We start from the raw sequence: 24,864 nt of genomic DNA on the forward strand, positions 1-24,864 counted from the left end.
TGTTGCCCCTTTAGGAGAGGTGTTGCCACTTTAAGAGGAGTGTTACCCCTTTAATAGTGGTGTTGCCCTTTTAAGAGGGGTGTTACCCCTTTAAGAGGGGGTGTGGCCTCTTTAGGAGGGGTGTTGCCCCTTTAAGAGGGGTGTGGCCCCTTTAAAAGGGGCATTGCCCCTTTGAGGGGAATGCAGCCTTTTTAATAGTAGTGTACCCCTTTAAAAGTGGTGTTGCCCCTTTAAGAGGGATTTTGCCCCTTTAATAGTGGTGTTGTCCTTTTAAGAGGAGTGTTACCCCTTTAAGAGGAGTCTTGCCCCTTTAAGAAGAGTGTAGCCCCTTTAAAAGAGGTGTGGCCCCTTTAAAAGGGGTATTACCCCTTTAAGGGGAGTGTGGCCCTTTTAAGAGGGGCGTTACCCCTTTAAGAGGAGTGTTGCCCCTTTAAGACAAGAGTTGACCCTTTAAGAGGCGTGTTACCCCTTTTATAGTGGTGTTGTCCCTTTAAGAGGAGTGTTGCCCCTTTAAGAAGGAGTGTTACCCCTCTAAAATGGATGTTACCCCTTTAAGAGGGGTGTTACCCCTTTAAGAGGAGTGTTGCCCCTTTAAGATGGATGTTGCCCCTTTAAGAAGGGTATGGCCCATTTAAGAGAGGTATTGCCCCTTTAAGAGGGGATGTTGCCCCTTTAAGAGAGGTGTTTCCCCTTTAAGAGGCATTTTACCCCTTTAATAGTGGTGTTGCTCCTTTAAGAACGGTGTGGCCCCTTTAAAAGGGGTATTACCCCTTTAAGAGGAGTGTGACCCTTTTAAGAGGGATGTTGTCCCTTTAAAAGTGGTGTTACCCCTTTAAGAGGAGTGTTGCCCCTTTAAGAAGTGTAATACCCCTTTAAGGGGGGTGTGGCCCCTTTAACAGAGGAGGGGGTGGGGTTTAAACGAGCTCTGGTGGGCGTGGTCATGCCGAGGGGCGTGGCCTTTAAGCAGTCACGTCCCTGTGTGGGCGTGGCTTGGGCTGTTCACCTCGATGGGCGTGGCCCCGCTGACCCCACCCCCCCTTTTCCCTTCCAGCTCCGCCTCCAGGCCAGCGGGGCCCCGCCCCCTCCCGGCTCTGCCCCGCCCCCTCCACCACCCCCCACCACCACCCCCCAGGCCCCTCCCACCGCCCCTCCCCCCGAGGAAACCCCTCCCCCCGCCCCAGGCCCCGCCCCTTCCCTCAAAGAGGAAGAAGGCGGAGCCCCCGCAGGCCCCGCCCCTTTGGACCCGCCCCCTAAACCCACCCCTGCTTTGGCCCCGCCCCCTGTGAAAGCAGAGGAAGAGGAGGAACCTCCCGCTGGCCCCGCCCCGGCCCCACCCCCACCCACAACCCCCAGCCCCGCCCCTCCGGCCCCGCCCCCTCGGCCCAAGGACCCGCCCCCAGCCCCGCCCAGGCCGGGGGGGTCCCGGGAACGGCCCCGGGGTGGGGGAGGGGAGGGGAGGGAGCGGGAGCGGCCCAAGGGACCCCCCGAGGAGCCCAAAAAGAAGGACTCGGAGGTGCTGAAGCAGCTGAGGGCGGAGCTCAAGTGAGTGGGCGGGGCCAATATGCAAATGGGATGCAAATGAGGGTGGAGGGAGGAGGGGTTAGTGGAGGGGTGGGGGGTGGGGTCGGTTTTTAGGGGGGGAAAGGGGGGTGGAAAGGTGGGGACGGGTAGGGGGGAGTAGAGGGGGGTTTATGCAAATGAGATGTTAATGAGGGGTTTGTTATGCAAATTAGAGGGTCTGAGGGAGATGTCAAAGCCCTGGGGGTGGTTTGATGTCAGTTTTGGGGGGTCTCGGGTGGGTTTTAGGTCTCAGTTTTGAGGGGAATTGGTGCAGGGGGGTGTGGTTTCTTTATGCGAATGAGATGCTAATGAGGGGGTCGTTATGCAAATTAGGGGGTCTGAGGGGGGTATCAAAGGCGTGGGGGTGGATTTTGGGGGGTCTCGGGTGGGTTTTAGGTCTCAATTTTGAGGCGAATTGGTGCAGGGGGGGTGGGGCGTTTATGCAAATGAGATGTTAATGAGGGGTCTATTAATCAAATCGGGCACTAATTAGGAGACCTGAGGGAGGTATCAGAGGTCTGGGGGTGGGTTTGGGTCAATTTTGGGGGGTCTCGGGTGGGTTTTGGGTCAGAAATCCCGGGCAAAGCAGCACAGGAGGCGTGGTTTCTTTATGCAAATGAGATGCTAATGATGGGTTTGTTATTCAAATCAGACACTAATTAGGAGATCTGAGGGAGGTGTCGAAGGCCTGGGGGTGGCTTTGGGGACGTTTTGGGGAGTCTTGGGCGAATTGGTGCAGGGGGTGTGGCTTCCCTATGCAAATGAGATGCTAATGAGGGGTTTATTATCTTAATTAAGTCCTAATTAGAGGTTGGAAAGGAGTTCTAAGGGGGTGGGGTTGGGTTTGGGTCAGTTTTGGGTGGGTTTGGTGCAGGTTTGGGGTCAGAACTCCGGAGCGAATCACCGCGGTGGGCGTGGCTTCCTTATGCAAATGAGATGCTAATGAGCGGGTTATTATGCAAACTAAGTTCTAATTAAGGGGTCTGAGTGAGGTATCGAAGGCCTGGGGGTGGATTTGGGTCAGTTTTGGGGAGTTTTGGGTTGGTTTTAGGTCTCAGTTTTGAGGCGGATTGGTGCAGGGGGCGTGGTTTCCTTATGCAAATGAGATGCTAATGAGGGGTTTGTTATTTAAATTAGTCACTAATTAAAGGTTGTGAAGGAGTTCTAAGGTGGTGGGGCGGGTTTGGCTCAGTTTTGGGTGGGTTTGGTGTCGGTTTTATGTCAGAAATCCGGGGCAAAGCGACACCGGGGGCGTGGCTTCCCCATGCAAATGAGATGCAAATGAGGGGGATATTATGCAACCTAAGTACTAATTAAGGGGTCTGAGTGAGGTGTGGAAGGTCTGGGGGTGGATTTGGGTCAGTTTTGGGTGGGTTTGGTGCGGGTTTGGGGTCGGAACTCTGGCGAAAATCACCGTGGTGGGCGTGGCTCCCCTATGCAAATGAGATGCTAATTATGGGTTAATTATTCCAAACAGACATTAATTGGAAGGGTTGAGTGAGGTGTCCAAGGAGTGGGGGTGGTTTGGGGTCAGTTTTGGGGGGTCTCGGGTTGGTTTTAGGTCTCAGTTTTGAGGCGAAATGGTGCCGGGGGGGGGCGTGGCTTCCTTATGCAAATGAGATGCTAATTAGTGGGTTAGTATGGAAATTCAGTCCTAATTCGAGGTCGTTAAGGAGTTCTAAGGGGGTGGGGGTGGGTTTGGGTCAGTTTGGGGTGGGTTTGGTGCGGGTTTGGGGTCAGAACTCCGGAGCGAATCACCGTGGTGGGCGTGGCTTCCTTATGCAAATGAGACACTAATGAGCGGGTTATTATGCAAACTAAGTGCTAATTAAGGGGTCTGAGTGAGGTATCGAAGGCCTGGGGTTGGATTTGGGTCAGTTTTGGGGAGTTTTGGGTTGGTTTTAGGTCTCAGTTTTGAGGCGAATTGGTGCAGGGGGTGTGGCTTCCTTATGCAAATGAGATGCAAATGAGGGGATATTATGCAAACTAAGTGCTAATTAAGGGGTCTGAGTGAGGTGTGGAAGGTCTGGGGGTGGGTTTGGTTCAGTTTTGGGTGGGTTTGGTGCGGGTTTGGGGTCGGAACTCCGGCGAAAATCACCGTGGTGGGCGTGGCTCCCCTATGCAAATGAGATGCTAATTATGGGTTAATTATTCCAAGCAGACATTAATTGGAAGGGTTGAGTGAGGTGTCCAAGGAGTGGGGGTGGTTTGGGGTCAGTTTTGGGGGGTCTCGGGTTGGTTTTAGGTCTCAGTTTTGAGGCGAAATGGTGCCGGGGGGGGGCGTGGCTTCCTTATGCAAATGAGATGCTAATTAGTGGGTTAGTATGGAAATTCAGTCCTAATTCGAGGTCGTTAAGGAGTTCTAAGGGGGTGGGGGTGGGTTTGGGTCAGTTTGGGGTGGGTTTGGTGCGGGTTTGGGGTCAGAACTCCGGAGCGAATCACCGTGGTGGGCGTGGCTTCCTTATGCAAATGAGACACTAATGAGCGGGTTATTATGCAAACTAAGTGCTAATTAAGGGGTCTGAGTGAGGTATCGAAGGCCTGGGGTTGGATTTGGGTCAGTTTTGGGGAGTTTTGGGTTGGTTTTAGGTCTCAGTTTTGAGGCGAATTGGTGCAGGGGGTGTGGCTTCCTTATGCAAATGAGATGCAAATGAGGGGATATTATGCAAACTAAGTGCTAATTAAGGGGTCTGAGTGAGGTGTGGAAGGTCTGGGGGTGGGTTTGGTTCAGTTTTGGGTGGGTTTGGTGCGGGTTTGGGGTCGGAACTCCGGCGAAAATCACCGTGGTGGGCGTGGCTCCCCTATGCAAATGAGATGCTAATTATGGGTTAATTATTCCAAGCAGACATTAATTGGAAGGGTTGAGTGAGGTGTCCAAGGAGTGGGGGTGGTTTGGGGTCAGTTTTGGGGGGTCTCGGGTTGGTTTTAGGTCTCAGTTTTGAGGCGAAATGGTGCCGGGGGGGGGGAGTGGCTTCCTTATGCAAATGAGATGCTAATTAGTGGGTTAGTATGCAAATTTAGTCCTAATTCGAGATCGTTAAGGAGTTCTAAGGGGGTTGGGGTGGGTTTGGGTCAGTTTGGGGTGGGTTTGGTGCGGGTTTGGGGTCAGAACTCCGGAACCAATCACCATGGGGGGGCGTGGCTTCCCCATGCAAATGAGATGCAAATGATGGGTTTATAATTTTAATGAGGCACTAATTAAAGGTTGTGAAGGAGTTCGAAGTGGGTGTGGGGGGGTTTGGGGTCGATTTGTTGCGGGTTTTATGTCAGAACTCTGGGGTGAAGCAGCAAAGGGGCGTGGCTTCCCCATGCAAATGAGATGCTAATGAATGGGTTATTATGCAAACTAATTCTTAATTCGGAGGTCTCTGTGTGGTATTGATGGTTTGGGGGTGGGTTTGGGTCAGTTTTGGGTGGGTTTGGTGCCGGTTTCAGCTCAGAACTCCGGGGCGAAGCGGCACAGGGGGGCGTGGCTTCCCCATGCAAATGAGATGCAAATGGGGGGTGGGGTGTGTCAGGAAGGCCCAGGAGAGCCAGAAGGAGATGAAGCTGCTGCTGGACATGTACAAGTCGGCGCCCAAGGAGCAGCGGGACAAGGTGCAGCTCATGGCGGCCGAGAGGAAGAGCAAGGCCGAGGTAATGAGATGCAAATCAGATGCAAATGAGATGCAAATGAGATGCAAAATTCACAAAAGCAGCCCCCGATGCCTCCCCGCCCTCCGGCGCCACCTGCGGGAGTTCATTAGTTCAGTGTGTTAATTGGTTGAGTCGATGGGTTAATTAAGGGCAATTAATTATTATTGTTATTATTATTATTATTATTATATTTATTTATTTATTTATTTATTTATTTTATTATTATTAATAACGACAGCAATGATAATGATGATTAATTAACAGACAGGGAATGGCCGGAGCAGTTCATTGCACAGCTTAATTAATTAAGGTGATTAATTAATAATAATTCTCATTAATTATTATTATTATTGTCATTACTACTAATAATAATAAATAAATAATAATTAGTAATAATAATTAACAGGCAGGGAATGGCTGGAGCAGTTCATTGCACGGCTGAATTAATTAAGGGTGATTAAGGGTGATTAATTGATATTTATTAATAATAATTGATAATAATTATTATTCTCATTACTAATAATAAGTAATTAATAATTACTAATAATAATAGTTAATTAACAGGCAGGGAATGGCTGGAGCAGTTCATTGCACGGCTGAATTAATTAAGGGTGATTAATTAATAATAATTATTATTATTATTATTATTGTTGTCATTACTAATAACAATAAATAATTAGTCATTATTAATAATAATAGTAGTTAATTAACAGGCAGGGAATGGCTGGAGCAGTTAATTGCACGGCTGAATTAATTAAGGGTGATTAATTAATAATGATTAATAATAATAATTATTATTGTCATTACTACTAATAGTAACAAATAATTAATAATAATTATAATTAATTAACAGGCAGGGAATGACTGGAGCAGTTCATTGCATGACTTAATTAAGGGTGGTTAATAATTTTTAATAATAACTAATAATAATTATTATTGTTGTCGTTACTAATGCTAAATCATTAATAGTTATTAATTATTAATAATAATGATAATAATTAACGGGCAGGGAATGGCTGGAGCAGTTCAATTAATTAAGGGTGATTAATTAATAACTATTAATAATAATTAACAATTATTATTGTAATTACTACTCCTAATAAATAACTAATAATTAATAATTAATAATAATAATTAATTAACGGGCAGGGAATGGCCGGAGCAGGTCATTGCACGGCTGAATTCATTAGGGGCGATTAATTATTAATTAATTAATTGGCTGGTTATTAATGAGATAATTAAAATTCCAGCCTGGGATTGGCTCAGGGGAATGACCGGAGCAATTAATTGCACAGCTTAATTAACGGCTTTAATTAACTGTGATAGTTAATTAACTTCACGGCTTAATTACTGAATTTTATTCACGGAGTTAACGATTTGTTTTTGTGGCTTAATTAGTTATATTAACTGAGGTTATTAGTTGATTCATTCCATATCTTAATTAATGAACTGCATTAATTGCAGAAGTTAATTGGTTAATTAGTCCTGTGGCTTAATTAATGCATTGCATTAACTGAAGGAGTTAATTGATTAGTAATCCTCTAATTAGCTAATTAATGCCAGAGTGCTGACGCCCCCCTAATTAACATTAATTAAGGAACAAACACTTAGCACTGATGACTTCTCTAATTAGCACTAATCAACTAATTACCCAACTGAGGGAGCACTAATGACCCCCTAATTAATGCTCGTTAACTAATTAGCTGGAGGAGCTTTGGGGGAGCTGGAGGAGCTTTGATGCTCCTCCTAATTAACGCTAATGAACGAATTAGGGCGGAGCACTGATGGTTCACTAATTAATTAATTAATTACACAGCTGGAGGAGCACTAATGATTCCCTAATTAGCACTAGTTAATTAACTAATTATCCACCTGTAGGAGGAGCTGGAGGAGCGTTAATGCCCAAACTAATTAACACCAATAAACAAATTAGGTGGTTCATCTAATTAACACTAATGAATGAACTAATTACCCAGCTGGAGGAGCGCTAATGATCTCCTAATTAGCACTGGTTAATTAACTAATTACCCAGCTGTAGGAGGAGCTGGAGGAGTGTTGGTGTCTCCCCCAATGAAGGAATTGAGGAGAGGAGCACTAATGATTTCCTAATTAGCACTAATTAACTAATTATCCACCTGGAGGAGCACTAATGACCCCCCTAATTAACACTCATTAACTAATTAGCTGTGAGAGTGCTGGTGCTTCCCCTAATTAACCCTAATGAGCGAATTAGGGTGGAGTACTAATGGCACATCTAATTAACCCTAATTAACTAATTACCCAGCTGAGGGAGCACTAATGACCCCCTAATTAACACTAATTAACTAATTAACACCGAGCTGGACGAGCAGGAGGAGCACTGATGTCCTCCCTAATTAACACTAATGAACAAATTAGGGCGGGGCACTAATGGTGCATCTAATTAACACTAATTAATTAACTAATTACCCGGTTGGGGCAGCACTAATAACCCCCTAATTAATGGTTGTTAATGAATTACTCGGCTGGAGGAGCTGGGGGGGGAACAAACAACAGCCCAGCTGAAAGGGCAAGTGTTAATGATTGCGCTAATTAATACTAATTAACACTAATTAACCCCCAGCTGGAGGAGCTGTGGAGGAGCAGGAGGGGCGGGAGAACAAGAACCTGCTGCCTCCTTTTAATTAACAACAACCAATTAACAACTGGAAAAAACACTCTTACCCCTCTAATTAGCACTAATTAACGGTAATTAACTAATGAATCCCCCAGCTGGAGGAGCTGTGGGGGCACTGGAGGAGCGGGAGCAGCGGGAGAGCAAGAACCTGCTGCCCCCTTTTAATGAACAATAACCAATTGTTACCCCCTAATTAACAAGAATTGACACTAATTAACGCTAATTAAGACTAAATAACACTAATTAACACTAATTAATCCCCAGCTGGAGGAGCTGTGGGGGCACTGGAGGAGCGGGAGCAGCAGGAGAGCAAGAACCTGCTGCCTCCTTTTAATGAACAACAACCAATTGTTACCCACTAATTGACACTAATTAACGCTAATTAAGACTAAGTAACACTAATTAACACTAATTAACACTAATTAATGCCCAGCTGGAGGAGCTGCGGGCCCGCTGGCGGGAGCTGGAGGAGCAGGAGAGCAAGAAGTTGCTGCCTCCTTTTAATTAACAACAACCAATTGTTACCCCCTAATTAACACTAATTACCACTAATTAACAGTAATTAACGCTAATTAACGTTAATTAACCCGCAGCTGGAGGAGCTGCGGGCCCGCTGGCGGGAGCTGGAGGAGCGGGAGGGGCAGGAGAGCAAGAAGTTGCTACCTCCTTTTAATTAACAACAACCCATTGTCACCCACTAATTACCAGTAATTAACAGTAATTAACGCTAATTAACGTTAATTAACCCGCAGCTGGAGGAGCTGCGGGCCCGCTGGCGGGAGCTGGAGGAGCGGGAGCGGCGGGAGAGCAAGAAGCTGGCGGACGAGGAGGCCCTGAGGCGGCTGCGGCACAGCGAGGAGCAGATCGAGCACCTCCAGCGCCGCCTGGCCGCCACCAAACAGGTCGCTAATTAGTTAATTGGGCTGATTAGGGGTTGATTAGTTGGTCTGAGTTGGTAATTAGGGGGTATTTGGGGGTAATTAGGGGTTAAGGAGGGGAAATGGGGAGGGGGAGGAGTCACTGGCACAGCGAGGAGCTGATTGAGCACCTCCGGGGCTGCCATCAAACAGGTCGTTAATTAGTTAATTAGGGGTAATTAGGGGTTAACTGGGGGTAATTAGGCATTAATTAGGAGTTAATAAGTGGTTATTTAGGAGTAATGAGTGGTTAAGGAGGGGAAATGGGGAGGGGGAGGAGTCACTGGCGTAGCAAGGAGCGGATCTAGCACCTCTGGGACCGCCATCAAACAGGTCGTTAATTAGTTAATTAGGGGTAATTAGGGGTGATTAGGGGTTAGTTAGGGGTTGATTAGTTGGTCTGAGTTGGTAATTAGTGGTTAATTAGGGGTAATTAGGGGTTAAGGAGGGGAAATGGGGAGGGGGAGGAGGCGCCGGCACAGCGAGGAGCTGATTGAGCACCTCCAGAACCGCCACAAAACAGGTCATTAATTAGTTAATTAGGAGTAATTAGGGGTTAACTAGGAGGCCATATTGCCCTGTGTATGACCCCGCCCCTTTTTGGTGGCCTTATTGCCCTGTGGTCACTCTCCTGACCCCTTGGCAGCCATGTTGTCCCTGTGAGTTACCATGACAACCCTCGGAGGTCATGGCAGCCATATTGCCCCTCTGGGTTACCATGACAACCCTCAGAGGTCATGGCAGCCATATTGCCCCTGTGGGTTACCATGACAACCCTCTGAGCTCATGGCAGCCATATTGCCCCTGTGGGTTACCATGACAACCCTCTGAGCTCATGGCAACCATATTGCCCTGCGTGTGACCCCGCCCCCTCCTGGCAACCATATTGCCCCTGTGGGTTACCATGACAACCCTCTAAGGTCATGGTGGCCATATTGGCCTGTGTGTGACCCCGCCCCTTTTTGGCAGCCATCTTGCCCCCATGGCCACTCCCCTGACCCCTTGGCAACCATATTGTCCCTGTGGGTTACCATGACAGCCCTCTGAGGTCATGGTAGCCATATTGACCTGTGTGTGACCCCCCCCCATGGCAACCATATTGCTCCTGTGGGTTACCATGACAACCCTTGGAGGTCATGGCGGCCATATTGGCCTGCATGTGACCCCGCCCCCTCCCGGCAACCTTACTGGCCTGTGTGTAACCCTGCCCCCTCCCGGCGACCATATTGCTCCTGTGGCCACTCCCCTGACCCCTTGGCAGCCATATTACCCCGTGGGTTACCATGACAACCCTCTGAGGTCATGGCGGCCATATTGACCTGCGTGTGACTCCACCCCCTCCTGGTGGCCATATTGCCCCTGTGGGTTACCATGACAACCCTCTAAGGTCATGGCAGCCATATTGCCCTGTGTGTGATCCCCCCCCTCATGGCAGCCATATTGCTCCTGTGGGTTACCATGACAACCCTTGGAGGTCATGGTGACCATATTGGCCTCCATGTGACCCCACCCCTTTTTGACAACCATATTGCCCCTGTGGCCCCTCCCCTGACCCCTTGGTGGCCATATTGCCCCTGTGGGTTACCATGACAACCCTCTGAGTTCATGGCAACCATATTGGCCTGTGTGTGACCCTGCCCCTTTTTGGCGGCCATCTTGCCACTGTGACCACTCTCCTGACCCCTTGGCGGCCATATTGCCCCTGTGGGTTACCATGACAGCTCTCTGAGCTCATGGCGGCCATATTGCCCTACATGTGACCCCGCCCCCTTACGGCAGCCATATTGCCTCCTTGGCCCTTTCCCCTGACCCCTTGGCGGCCATCATGCCCCTGTGGGTTACCATGACAACCCTCTGAGGTCAGGGCAGCCATATTGCCCTGTGTGTGACCCCGCCCCCTCGCAACAGCCATATTGCCCTGTGTGTGACCCCGCCCCTTTTTGGCGGCCATCTTGCCTCTGTGGCCACTCTCCTGACCCCTTGGCGGCCATATTGCCCCTGTGGCTTACCGTGACAACCCTCTGAGCTCATGGCGGCCATATTGGCCTGCGTGTGACCCCGCCCCCTCTCGGCGGCCATCTTGTCCACCTCCCCCCGACCCGCCGTCGGCCATTTTGCCCAGGAGGAGGAGGCGCTGCTGTCGGAGATGGACGTGACGGGCCAGGCCTTCGAGGACATGCAGGAGCAGAACCTGCGGCTGCTGCAGCAGCTGCGCGAGAAGGACGACGCCAACTTCAAGCTGATGTCGGAGCGCATCAAGGCCAACCAGATCCACAAGCTGCTGCGCGAGGAGAAGGACGAGCTGGCTGAGCAGGTCCTGGCCCTCAAGGCCCAGGTGGGAGGCTGAATTCACCCCTCAGAAGGGATTAACAGCCATTAATGGTCGTTTAATAGTCGCTAATTAAGGTTTAATAGCCGTTAATAGTCATTTAATAGCGATTAATAGATGCTTAATAGCCATTAATAGTTGCTAATTAAGGTTTAATAACCGTTAATAGTCGCTTAATAGCGATTAATAGTGGCTTAATAGGCATTAATAGTTACTTAATCGCAATTAATAGAGGTTTAGTAGCCATTAATAGTCATTTAATAGTCACTAATAGTCATTTAATAGCGATTAATAGAGGCTTAATAACTATTAATAGCTATTTAATAGCGATTAATAGAGGTTTAATAGCCATTAAGTCATTTAATAGTTGCTAATTAAGGTTTAATAGTCCCTAATAGTCACTTAATAGCGATTAATAGAGGTTTAATAGCCATTAATAGTCGTTAATTAAAGTTTAATAGCCATTAATAGTCGTTTAATAGTCACTAATAGTCATTTAATAGCAACTAATAGGTGTTTAATAGCCATTAAGAGTCGCTAATTAAGGTTTAATAGCCATTAATAGTCATTTAATAGCGATTAATAGGTGTTTAGTAGGCATTAATAGTCGTTAATTAAGGTTTAATAGCCATTAATAGTAACTTAATAGTCACTAATTAAGATTTAGTAGTCACTACTAGTAATTTAATAGTGATTAATAGATGTTTAATAGCCATAAATAGTTGCTAATTAAGGTTTAATAGTCATTTAATAGCGGTTAATAGTGGTTTAATAGCCATTAATAGTTATTTAAGAGCAATTAATAGAGGCTTAGTAGCCACTAATAGCCATTTAATAATCGTTAATTAGGGTTTAATAGCCGTTAATAGTCATTTAATAGTGGCTAATAGTGGTTTAATAGCCATTAATAGCCATTTAATGGTTGCTAATTAAGGTTTAATAGTCACTAATAGTCACTTAATAGCGATTAATAGTGGTTTAATAGCCATTAATATTGATTTATTAGCCATTAATAAAGGTTTAATAGCCATTAATAGTCATTTAATAGTCACTAGTTAAGATTTAATAGTCACTAATAGTCATTTAATAGCGATTAATAGATTTTTAATAGCCATTAATAGTCGTTAATTAAGGCTTAATAGCCATTAATAGTCATTTAATAGTCACTAATTAAGGTTTAATAGCCATTAATAGTTACTTAATAGCGATTAATAGATGCTTAATAGCCACTAATGGTTGCTAATTAAGGTTTAATAGGCGTTAATAGGCATTTATTAACCACTAATAATCGTTTAATAAGCGATTAATAGAGGTTTAATAGCCACTAGTAGTCACTAATTAAGGTTTAATAGCCATTAATAGTCACTTAATAGTAATTAATAGAGGTTTAATAGTCCCTAATAGTCATATAATAGTAATTAATAGAGGTTTAATAGTCATTAATAGTTATTTAATAGCGATTAATAGCCTTTAGTAGTCATTAATAGAGACTTAATTGCCATTAATAGTCATTTAATAGTAATTAATAGAGGTTTAATAGCCTTTAATGGTAATTAATAAAGACTTAATAGCCATTAATAGCCATTTAATAGTAATTAATAGAGGCTTAATAATAACTAATAGAGGTTTAATAGCCATTAATAGTCATTGATTAGCAATTAATTGGGGTTTAATAGCCGTTAATAGTCATTGATTAGCAATTAATAGAGGTTTAATAGCCATTAGTAGTCATTTAATGCACATTAATAGAGGTCGAGCCCCTAATTAGCCCTAATAATTCCCTAATAATTCCCTAATAACTCCCTAATAACTCCCTAATTTCTCCTAATAACTATCTAATAATGGCTAATAAAGCCTTAATTAGGCTAATTAACGCTAATTAAGGCATTGTAGAGGGACAGGCGCAGCTGCAAGTGGCGGAGGAGAAGGAGCTGCGACTCTTAAATCCCTAATTAATCCTAATAATTCCCTAATAATTCCCCAATAACTCCCTAATAATTCCATAATTTCTCCAAATAAGCATCTAATAATGGCTAATAAAGCCTTAATTAGGCTAATTAATGCTAATTAAGGCATTGTAGAGGGACAGGCGCAGCTGCAAGTGGCGGAGGAGAAGGAGCTGGGACTCTTAAACCCCTAATTAGCCCTAATAATTCCCTAATAATTCCCTAATAACTCCCTAATAATTCCATATTTTCTCCTAATAACTATCTAATAATGGCTAATAAAGCCCTAATTAGGCTAATTAACGCTAATTAAGGCATTGTAGAGGGACAGGCGCAGCTGCAGGTGGCGGAGGAGAAGGAGTTTGGACTCTTAAACCCTTAATTAGCCCTAATTATTCTCTAATAATTCCCTAATAATTCCATGATTTCTCCAAATAATTATCTAATAATGGTTAATAAAGCCTTAATTAGACTAATTAACACTAATTAAGGCATTGTAGAGGGACAGGCACAGCTGCAGGTGGTGGAGGAGAAGGAGCTGGGACTCTTAAACCCCTAATTAATCCTAATAATTCCCTAATAATTCCCCAATAACTCCCTAATAATTCCCTAATTTCTCGAAATAACAGTCTAATACCAGCTAATAAAGCCCTAATTAGGCTAATTAACGCTAATTAACCCTTTATAGAGGGAGAGGTGCAGCTGCAGGTGGCGGAGGAGAAGCAACTGGGCCTTCCAAAACCCTTATTAGCCCTAATAATTCCCTAATAATTCCCTAATAACTCCCTAATTTTTCCGAATAATGACCAAATACTGGCTAATTAAGGCCTAATGAGGCTAATTAGCACTAATTGGCAGGTGGAGGCGCAGCTGCAGGTGGTGCAGAAGCTCCAAGAGAAGCAACTGGGCCTCCCAAATCCCTAATTAGCCCTAATAATTCCCTAATAACTCCCTAATAACTCCCTAATTTCTCCCAATAACGACTGAATACCAAGTAATTAAGCCCTAATGAGGCTAATTAAGGCTAATTACCAGGTGGAGGCGCAGCTGCAGGTGGTGCAGAAGCTGCAGGAGAAGCAGCTGGGGCTCCCAAAACCCAAATTAGCCCTAATAATTCCCTAATAACTCCCTAGTAACTCCCTAATAACTCCCTAATAACTCCCTAATTTCTCCCAATAACGGCCGAATAGCGGCTAATTAAGGCCTAATTAGGCTAATTAGCACTAATTACCAGGTGGAGGCGCAGCTGCAGGTGGTGTAGAAGCTCCAAGAGAAGCAACTGGGCCTCCCAAATCCCTAATTAGCCCTAATAATTCCCTAATAATTCCCTAATAACTCCCTAATTTCTCCAAGTAACGACCAAATACTGGCTAATTAAGCCCTAATGAGGCTAATTAGCGCTAATTGGCAGGTAGAGGCGCAGCTGCAGGTGGTGCAGAAGCTGCAGGAGAAGGAACTGCACCTCCCAAATCCCTTATTAGCCTTAATAATTCCCTAATAATCCCCTAATAATTCTGTAATAACTCTCTAATTTCTCCAAATAATGGTCTAATAACAGCTAATAAAGCCCTAATTAGGCTAATTAACACTAATTAAGGCATTGTAGAGTGACAGGCACAGCTGTAAGTGACAGAGGAGAAGGAGCTGGGACTCTTAAACCCCTAATTAGCCCTAATAATTCCCTAATAACTCCCTAATAACTCCTGAATTTCTCCCAATAACGACCGAATAGTGGCTAATTACGGCCTAATGAGGCTAATTAGCGCTAATTGTCAGGTGGAGGCGCAGCTGCAGGTGGTGCAGAAGCTGGAGGAGAAGGAGCGGGGGCTGCAGAGCGCCCTGGGGGCGGTGGAGAAGGAGCTGGCCCTGCGCTCCCAGGCCCTCGAGCTGCACAAGAGGAAGGTGAGGGCGGGGCCGGGGCGGGGCCGGGGCGGGGCACAGGTGTGCCCAGGGGGGTGGGGATACCCAGGTGTGTCCCAGGTGTCCCCAGGTGTGTCTCAGGTGACCCCAGGTGTGTCTCAGGTGTGTCTCAGGTGTATCCCAGGTGTGTCTCAGGTGTGTCTCAGGTGTATCCCAGGTGTGTCTCAGGTGTGTCCCGGGTGACCCCAGGTGTGGCCCAGGTGTGCCCAGGTGTGTCCCAGGTGACCCCAGGTGTGTCCCAGGTGTGCCCAGGTGTGTCCCAGGTGACCCCAGGTGTGTCTCAGGTGTCCCCAGGTGTGTGTTGGGTGCCCCCAGGTGTGTCTCAGGTGTGTCTCAGGTGACCCCAGGTGTGTCTCAGGTGACCCCAGGTGACCTCAGGTGTGTCTCAGGTGTGTCCCAGGTGATCCCAGGTGTGTCCCAGGTGACCCCAGGTGACCCCAGGTGTGTTCCAGGTGATCCCAGGTGTGTCTCAGGTGTCCCAAGGTGTGTCCCAGGTGACCCCAGGTGACCCCAGGTGTGTCTCAGGTGATCCCAGGTGTGTCTCAGGTGTCCCAAGGTGTGTCCCAGGTGACCCCAGGTGACCCCAGGTGTGTCTCAGGTGTGCCCAGGTGTGCCTCAGGTGTGTCTCAGGTGACCCCAGGTGTGTCCCAGGTGTGTCTCAGGTGACCCCAGATGTGCCCCAGGTGTGTCCCAGGTGCCCCCAAGTGTGCCCAGCTGTGCCCAGCTGTGCCCAGGTGTGTCCCAGGTGTGTCTCAGGTGACCCCAGGTGTGTCCCAGGTGTGTCCAGGTGTGTCTCAGGTGTGTCCCAGGTGTGTCCCAGGTGTCCCAGGTGTGTCTCAGGTGACCCCAGGTGTGTCCCAGGTGTCTCAGGTGTGTCCCAGGTGTGTCTCAGGTGTGTCCAGGTGTGTCCAGGTGTGTCCCAGGTGTGTCCCAGGTGACCCCAGGTGTGTCCCAGGTGTCCCAGGTGTGTCCCAGGTGTGTCTCAGGTGTGTCCCAGGTGTCCCCAGGTGTGCCCAGGTGTGCCCAGGTGTGTCCCAGGTGTGTCTCAGGTGACCCCAGGTGTGTCTCAGGTGTGTCCCAGGTGTGTCCCAGGTGTCCCAGGTGTGTCCCAGGTGTGTCTCAGGTGTGTCCCAGGTGTGTCCAGGTGTGTCCCAGGTGTGTCCCAGGTGACCCCAGGTGTGTCCCAGGTGTCCCAGGTGTGTCCCAGGTGTGTCCAGGTGTGTCTCAGGTGTGTCCCAGGTGTCCCCAGGTGTGCCCAGGTGTGCCCAGGTGTGGCCCAGGTGTGTCTCAGGTGACCCCAGGTGTGTCCCATGTGTGTCCAGGTGTGTCCCAGGTGTGTCCCAGGTGATCCCAGGTGGCCCCAGGTGTGTCTCAGGTGTGTCCCAGGTGACCCCAGATGTGCCCCAAGGAAGCCCGGGGGTGCCCAGGTGTGACCCCAGGTGTGTCTCAGGTGTGTCCCAGGTGAGTCTCAGGTGTCCCAGGTGTGTCTCAGGTGTGTCTCAGGTGTCCCCAGGTGTATCCCAGGTGACCCCAGGTGTGCCCAGGTGTGTCCCAGGTGTGCCCCGGTGACCCCAGGTGTGTCCCAGGGGTGCCCCAGGTGACCCCAGGTGCACCTCAGGTGTGTCTCAGGTGACCCCAGGTGTGTCCCAGGTGTGCCCAGGTAACCCCAGGGGTGCCCCAAGGAAGCCCAGGGGTGCCCAGGTGTGGCCCAGGTGCCCCCAGTTGCCCCCAGGTGCGCTCAGGTGTGCCCAGGTGTACCCAAATGCTCCCAGATGCCCCCAGTTGCCCCCAGATACCCCCAGGTGTTCTCAGGTGCCCCCAGGTGCCCTCCGTTGCCCCCAGGTGTGCCCAGGTGCCCCCAGCTGCCCCCAGCTGCCCCCAGGTGCCCCCAGGTGCCTCTAGTTGCCCCCAGGTGCGCCCAGGTGTGCCCAGGTGTGTCTCAGCTGTCCCCAGATGCCCCCAGATGCCTCCAGTGTCCCCCAGGTGTGCCCAGGTACCCCCAGGTGTACCCAGTTGCCCCCAGTTGCCCCCAGTTGCCCCCAGGTGCCTCCAGGTGTGCCCAGGTGTGTCTCAGCTGCCCCCAGGTGCCCTCAGTTGCCCCCAGGTGTGCCCAGGTGCCCCCAACTGCCCCCAGGTGCCCCCAGGTGCCCTCAATTGCCCCCAGGTGTGCCCAGGTGCCCCCAGTTGCCCCCAGATGCCCCCAGTTGCCCCCAGTTGCCTCCAGTTGCCCCCAGGTGCCTTCAGGTGTGCCCAGGTGCCCCCAGCTGCCCCCAGGCGCCCCCAGGTACCCCCAGGTGTACCCAGGTGCCCCCAGCTGCCCCCAAGTGTGCCCAGCTGCCCCCAGATGCTTCCAGTTGCCCCCAGGTGCCCCCAGTTGCCCCCAGGTGTGCTCAGGTGTGCCCAGGCGTGCCTAGGTGTGTGTAGATGTCCCCCAAATACCCCCAGGTGTTCTCAGGTGCCCCCAGGTGTACCCAGGTGTGCCCAGGTGTGTGTAGATGTCCCCCAGATACCCCTAGGTGTGCCCAGATGCCCCCAGCTGCCCCCAGATGCCCCCAGGTGCTCCCAGTTGCCCCCAGTTGCCCCCAGGTGCCCCCAGTTGCCCCCAGGTGCCCCCAGTTGCCCCCAGGTGCCCCCAGCTGCCCCCAGGTGCCCCCAGGTGCGCCCAGGTGTACCCAAATGCCCCCAGCTGCCCCCAGTTGCCCCTAGATGCCCCCAGGTGTGCCCAGGTGTACCCAAATGCTCCCAGATGCCCCTAGTTGCCCCCGAGGTGTACCCAGGTGTGCTCAGGTGTGTGTAGATGTCCCCCAGATACCCCCAGGTGTGCCCAGATGCCCCCAGTTGCCCCCAGCTGCCACCAGCTGCCCCCAGTTACCCCCAACTGCCCCCAGTTGCCCCCAGGTGCCCCCAGGTGTGCCCAGGTGTGCCCAGGTGTGCCCAAATACTCCCAGTTGCCCCCAGCTGCCCCCAGTTGCCCCCAGGTGCCCCCAGATTCCCCCAGGTTCCCCCAGTTGCCCCCAGGTGCCCCCAGCTGCCTCCAGATGCCCCCAGGTGTGCCCAGGTGTACCCAAATGCCCCCAGCTGCCCCCAGCTGCCCCCAGTTGCCCCTAGGTGCCCCCAGGTGTGCTCAGGTGTGCCCAAATGCCCCCAGCTGCCCCCAGGTGCCTCTAGTTGCCCCCAGGTGCCCCCAGTTGCCCCCAGATGCACCCAAATGCTCCCAGATGCCCCCAGTTGCCCCCACGTGTACCCAGGTGTGCCCAGACGCCCCCAGGTGCCCCCAGGTGCCTTCAGTTGCCCCCAGGTGCCCCCAGGTGTGCCCAGGTGTGCCCGGGTGTGCGTTGGCAGGCGGTGGAGGCGGCCCAGCTGGCCGAGGACCTGCGGGCGCAGGGGGAGCACGTGCAGGGGCGGCTGCGGGAGCTGCAGGGCTGCGCCGCCGAGAACCGCGCGGCCAAGGACAAGGAGGCCCTCAGCCTCAAGAGGGCACAGGTGAGAGGATTTTGGGGATTTTGGGGAATTTTGGGGGATTTTTGGGGAAATTTTGGGAATTTTTGGGAATTTTTGGGGGCGATTTTGGGGGGATTTTGGGTGGGTTTAGGGGTTGAGGGGTTGTGACGCCGAGAACCGAGTGACCAAGAGCAAGGAGGTCTCTCAGCCTCAAGAGGGCACAGGTGAGGGGGATTTGGGGGATTCTGGGGATTTTTGGGGATTTTGGGGGAGATTTTGGGGATTTTTGGGAGTTTTGGAGTGATTTGGGGGGATTTTTAGGGGATTTTGGGGGCTGCAGAAGTCAAGTGTCAAGAGGGCACAGGGGAGAAGTTTTGGGTGGATTTTGGGGGGGTTAGAGGAATTTTGAGGGATTTTGGGAACTTTTGGGAATTTGGGGAATTTTTGGGAATTTTGGGGGCGATTTTGGGGGTCTTGGAGTGATTTTGGGGGATTTTTAGGGGATTTTGGGGTCTGCGGGAACCGAGTCTCAAGAGGGCACAGGAGAGAAGTTTTGGGTGGATTTTGGGGGGATTTAGAGGAATTTTGAGGGATTTTGGGAACTTTTGGAAATTCTGGGAATTTTTTGGAATTTTTGGGGAATTTTTGGGGGAGTTTTGGGTGTAATTTTGGGGGATTTTTAGGGGATTTTGGGGGCTGCAGAAGTCGAGTGTCAAGAGGGCACAGGGGAGAAGTTTTGGGGGGATTTTGGGAGGATTTAGAGGGATTTTGGGAACTTTTGGAAATTTGGGGAATTTGGGAACTTTTGGGAATTTTTGGGAATTTTTGGGGGGTTTTTGGGGGGTCTTGGAGTGATTTTGGGGGATTTTGAAGGGATTTTGGTGGCTGCAGGAGTGGATTCTCAAGAGGGCACAGGAGAGAAGTTTTGGGGGGATTTTGGGAGGATTTAGAGGGATTTTGGGAACTTTTGGAAATTTGGGGAATTTGGGAATTTTTGAGGATTTTTGGGGGGTCTTGGAGTGATTTGGGGGGATTTTTAGGGGATTTTGGGGGCTGTGAGGTCTGTTGGGGTCTATAGGGGATCTATTGGGGTCTATAGGGGATCTATTGGGATCTATTGGGGTCTATAGGGGATCTATTGGGGTCTATTGGGGTCTATAGGGGATCTATTGGGGTCTATAGGGGATCTCTTGGGGTCTATAGGGGATCTATAGGGGGTCTATAGGGGATCTATTGGGATCTATTGGGGTCTGTAGGGGATCTATTGGGGTCTATAGGGGATCTATATGGGATCTATTGGGGTCTATAGGGGATCTACTGGGGTCTTTAGGGATCTATTGGGGATCTATAGGGATCTATTGGGGTCTATAGGGGATCTATTGGGGATCTATAGGGATCTATTGGGGTCTATAGGGGATCTATTGGGGATCTATAGGGATCTCTTGGGGTCTATAGGGGATCTATTGGGGTCTATAGGGGATCTATTTGGGATCTCTTGGGGTCTATAGAGGATCTATTGGGGTCTATAGGGGATCTATAGGAGATCTATAGGGGATCTATTGGGGTCTATCGGGATCTCTTGGGATCCAGAGGGATCTTTTGGGATCCCTAGGGTTCCATAGGTGCCCATAGGGGGTCTCTGTCCTCTCCCACCGTGGGAGGAGCTGTCGCGGCTGCGCCGGGAACTGGAGAATCTATAGGGGAGCTGTGGGGTCTATAGGGGATCTTTTGGGATCCATAGGGATTTTTTGGGATCCAGAGGTATCCATAGGATTCCAGAGGTGCCTATAGAGGGTCTCTGTCCCCCCGTGGCAGGAGGAGCTGTCGCGGCTGCGCCGGAAGCTGGAGAAGCAGCGCAAGGTGGAGGTTTACGCCGACGCCGACCAGATCCTGCAGGAGGAGATCAAGGAGTACCGGGTGAGGGGGGGGGGAGGGGCTGCCAACGCTCCCCCGGGGGGGGCTGACGGGACCTTGGGAGGGGGTGGAAGAGTTTGGGAGGGGGTGGAAGAACTTGGTTGACTCTCAGGATGCCAAATGACCTTCAGTTGACCTCAGTTGACCTTGGTTGGGTTTGGAAGGTCTTGGTTGGGTTTGGAAGATTTTGGTTGAGTTTGGAAGGTCTTGATTGGGTTTGGAAGACGTTGGTTGGGTTTGGAAGGCCCTGGTTGGGTTTGGAAGATCTTGGTTGGGTTTGGAAGGTCTTGGTTGAGTTTGGAAGGTCTTGGTTGGGTTTAGAAGACCTTGGTTGGGTTTGGAAGATGTTGGTTGGGTTTGGAAGAGATTGGTTGGGTTTGGAAGAGATTGGTTGGGTTTGGAAGAGATTGGTTGGGTTTGGAAGAGATTGGTTGGGTTTGGAAGAGATTGGTTGATCTCAGTTGACCTTCGTGGGTTTTGGAAGATGTTGGTTGGGTTTGGAAGGTTTTGGTTGGGTTTGGAAGGTCTTGGTTGAGTTGGAAGGTCTTGGTTGGGTTTGGAAGGTCTTGGTTGGGTTTGGAAGAGATTGGTTGATCTCAGTTGACCTTGGTTGGGTTTGGAAGACCTTGGTTGGGTTTGGAAGGTCTTGGTTGGATTTGGAAGACCTGGGTTGACATCAAACAATCCTGAGTTGACGTTGGTTGGGTTTTAAGACCTTGGTTGACCTCAGTTGACCTTGGGTGGATTTGGAAGACCTTGGTTGACCTCTGATGACCCTTGGTTGACCTTGGTTGAGTTCTAAGAACTTGATTGACCTCAGTTGACTTTGGTTGGGTTTGGAAGAGCTTGGTTGACCTCAGTTGACCCTGGTTGGGTTCCAAGACCTTGGTTGACCTCAGTTGACCTTGGTTGACCCCAGTTGACGTCGATTTGGCTTTAAGACCTTGGTTGACCTTGAATGACCCCCAGTTGACCTTGGTTGGTCTTGGGAGATCTTGGTTGGATTTGGAAGACCTGGGTTGGCGTCAAACGATCCTGAGTTGACCTTGGTTGGCTTCTAAGACCTTGGTTGACCCCAGTTGACCTTGGTTGACCCTCAGTTGACCTTGACTGGGTTTTAAGACCTTGATTGACTTCCGTTGACCTTGGTTGAGCTCAGTTGACCTCAGTTGACTTTGGTTGGGTTCTAAGACCTTGGTTGACCTCCATTGACCTCGGTTGACCTCACTTGACCTCAGTTGACTTCCATTGACCTTGGTTGACCTCACTTGACCTCCATTGACCTCAGTTGACCTCCATTGACCTCTGTTGACCTCAGTTGACCTTGGTTGAGTTTTGAAGACCTTGATTGATCTCCATTGACCTTGGTTGACCTCAGTTGATCTCCATTGACCTTGGTTAACCTCAGTTGACTTCCATTGACCTCAGTTGACCTCAGTTGATCTCAGTTGACCTTGGTTGACCTCACTTGGCCTCCATTGACCTCAGTTGACCTTGGTTGAGTTTTAAGACCTTGATTGATCTCCATTGACCTTGGTTGACCTCTGTTGACCTCCATTGACCTTAGTTGACCTCGGTTGACCTCAGTTGATCTCAGTTGACCTCGGTTGACCTCACTTGGCCTCCATTGACCTCAGTTGACCTCAGTTGACCATAGTTGAGTTTTGAAGACCTTGATTGATCTCCATTGACCTTGGTTGAGCTCTGTTGACTTCCATTGACCTCAGTTGACCTCAATTGACCTCCATTGACCTCAGTTGACCTCCATTGACCTCAGTTGATCTCTATTGACCTCAGTTGACCTTGGTTGATCTCAGTTGATCTTGGTTGACCTCACTTGGTCTCCATTGAACTCAGTTGATCTCAGTTGACCTTGGTTGAGTTTTGAAGACCTTGATTGATCTCTATTGACCTTGGTTGACCTCAGTTGATCTCCATTGACCTTGGTTAACCTCACTTGACCTCCATTGACCTCAGTTGACCTCAGTTGATCTCAGTTGACCTCACTTGATCTCCATTGACCTCAGTTGACCTCAGTTGACCTTGGTTGAGTTCTAAGACCTTGATCGATCTCCGTTGACCTTGGTTGACCTCCGTTGACCTCGCTTGACCCCCATCGCCCTCCCCCTCCCCCCCCGCAGGCCCGGCTGACGTGCCCGTGCTGCAACGCGCGCAAGAAGGACGCCGTCCTCACCAAGTGCTTCCACGTCTTCTGCTTCGAGTGCGTCAAGAGCCGCTACGACACCCGCCAGCGCAAGTGCCCCAAGTGCAACGCCGCCTTCGGCGCCCACGACTTCCACCGGGTCTACATCAGCTGAGCCCCCCCCTCCCCCCCCCGGGCCACCCACCGTGGCCAAAGGTCGACCACGGTTGGCCACGGTCAACGTCGGGGGGCGGCGCCGCCTTGGAGCCCCAAATTTCCTCCTTTTTTGATCCTTGTGGTTGAGCTTTGACCAAGCAGTTGACCCTTGACCTTTCTTTGGTGACCCCTGACCACCCCTGGCCACCCACCATGACCAAAGGTCAACTGCGGTTGGCCAAGGTCAACGTTGGGGGGCGTCGCCACCTTAGACCCCCAGTTTCTTCCGTTTTTTTATTCTCCTGGTTGACCTTTGACCCCCCAACAGATAGTGACCCCCAGGTGACCCCCAGGTGACCTCTGACCCCCCCCAAAGACCAACAGTCAACCCCAGTTGGCCAAGGTCAACGTTGGGGGGCGTCGCCACGTTGGACCCCCAAATTTCCCCCCTTTTTTGACATTCATGGTTGACCTTTGACCCCCCAGCCCATAGTGACCCCCGGGTGACCTCTGACCCCCCCCGATGGCCAAAGGTCAACCCCAGTTGGCCAAGGTCAACGTTGGGGGTCGTCACCACCTTGGACCCCCAATTTCCCCCCTTTGTGACCTTGATGGTTGACCTTTGACCCCCCCATCCCCATAGTGACCCCCAGATGACCTCTGACCCCCCTACAATGACCAAAGGTCAACCCCAGTTGGCTAAGGTCAATCTCAGGTCATCTTGGGGGATCGTCGCCATCTTGGACCCCCAATTTCTCCCCTTTTTGACCTTCATGGTTGACCTTTGACCCCCCAGCCCATAGTGACCCCCAGGTGACCCCCAGGTGACCTCTGACCCCCCCACGATGACCGAAGGTCAACCATAGTTGGCCAAGGTCAACCTCAGGTCATCTTGGGGGGTCGCCGCCATCTTGGACCCCCAATTTCCCCATTTTTTGACCCTCATGGTTGACCTTTGACCCCCCAGCCCATAGTGACCCCCAGGTGACCTCTGACCCCCCCCAGCCCCGTAGTGACCCCCAGGTGACCCCGGTTGGCCCCGCCCCCTTCCCCTCCCCCCCCCAATAAAGTTGTCAGAGCCGTTCCCAGATTTTGTGTGGATTTTTGGGAAGGGGGGGGGAGGGGCCAAAGGGACCCCCCGGGGGTCACTTGAGGTCATTTGGGGGGATTTTGGGGGGGTTTGGGGGAATTTGGGGGGATTTAGGAGGGAAATTTGGGGGATTGTGGAGATTTTGAGGGGATTTGGGGGGATTTTGGGGGAGATTTGGGGGGATTGGGGGGAATTTTGGGGTGAAATTTGGGGGATTGGGGGGATTTTGGGGGAGGTTTGGGGAGATTTTGGGGAGGATTTGGGGTTTTTGGGGGGGAGATTTGGGAGGATTTGGGAGAGTTTGGGGGGAATTTGGGGGGAAATTTGGGGGATTGGGGGGATTTTGAGGGGATTTGGGGGGATTTGGGGAGGATTTGGGGTTTTCTGGGGGGATTTTGGGGGGTTTTGAGGGGATTTGGGGGGATTTTGGGGAGGATTTGGGGGGAGTTTTGAGGGGATTTGGGGAATTTTGGGGAGGATTTGGGGTTTTTTGAGGGGATTTGGGGGGATTTTGGGGAGATTTGGGAGGATTCTGGGGAGGATTTGGGGGATTTTGGGAGGATTTGGGGGGATTTTGGGGAGGATTTGGGGTTTTTGGGGGAGTTTTGAGGGGATTTGGGGGATTTTGGGGGAGTTTGGGGGGATTTTGGGGGAACTTGAGGGGGGTTTGGGTGGAATTTGGGGGATTTGTGGTGGATTTGGGGGATTTTGGGAGGGTTTGGGGGGATTTGGGGGATTTGGGGGGGATTTGGGGGAGTTTTGAGGGGATTTGGGGAGGATTTGGGGTTTTTTTGGGAGTGTTTTGGGGGTTTTGAGGGGATTTTAGAGGGATTTGGGGGAAGATTTGAGAGGATTTGGGGGCAATTTGGGGGGATTTTGGGGAGGATTTGGGGTTTTTGGGGGGAGATTTGGGAGAGTTTGGGGGGATTTGGGGAGATTTTTGGGAGGATTTGGGTTTTTTTGGGAGGATTTGGGGGCTTTTGGGAAAATTTGGGGGGTTTGGGGGGGTTTTGGGGGGTTTTTGGGGGAGTTTGGAGGAATTTGGGGCTGAAATTTGGGGGATTTTGGGAGGATTTGAGAGGGTTTGGGGTGATTTTGGGGCTATTTGGGGGGAGTTTGAGGGGATTTTGGGGGGGATTTGGGGGATTTTGGGGGA

At 50.3% G+C, this 24,864-nt stretch overlaps 2 protein-coding genes across 2 annotated transcripts in view; both read left to right on the forward strand.

Moving 5' to 3' along the window:
* Positions 1 to 1,387: 1,387 nt before the first annotated feature.
* Positions 1,388 to 22,678, forward strand: LOC116781887 (E3 ubiquitin-protein ligase BRE1B-like; the record flags this gene model as incomplete). The annotated part of the gene is made up of 8 exons (XM_032677680.1): positions 1,388 to 1,542; positions 5,079 to 5,196; positions 8,605 to 8,754; positions 10,892 to 11,104; positions 14,821 to 14,946; positions 18,307 to 18,447; positions 20,221 to 20,322; positions 22,461 to 22,678. Coding segments are annotated over 8 exons (1,182 nt in total), but the record flags the coding sequence as incomplete, so codon positions are not given.
* A 785-nt stretch (positions 22,679 to 23,463) lies between these two features.
* Positions 23,464 to 24,864, forward strand: part of SRCAP (Snf2 related CREBBP activator protein) — a gene marked incomplete at its 3' end in the record, with an annotated part of 27,644 nt that continues 26,243 nt past the window's right edge. Inside the window, exons 1-2 of the mRNA XM_032677681.1 lie at positions 23,464 to 23,473; positions 23,586 to 23,650. Coding sequence (XP_032533572.1) covers positions 23,464 to 23,473; positions 23,586 to 23,650 — 75 coding nt within the window. The remainder of the gene's footprint in view (positions 23,474 to 23,585; positions 23,651 to 24,864) is intronic.

The sequence above is a fragment of the Chiroxiphia lanceolata genome, unplaced genomic scaffold (genome assembly GCF_009829145.1).
Source record: "Chiroxiphia lanceolata isolate bChiLan1 unplaced genomic scaffold, bChiLan1.pri scaffold_79_arrow_ctg1, whole genome shotgun sequence".
In the NCBI taxonomy this organism is placed as follows: domain Eukaryota; kingdom Metazoa; phylum Chordata; class Aves; order Passeriformes; family Pipridae; genus Chiroxiphia; species Chiroxiphia lanceolata.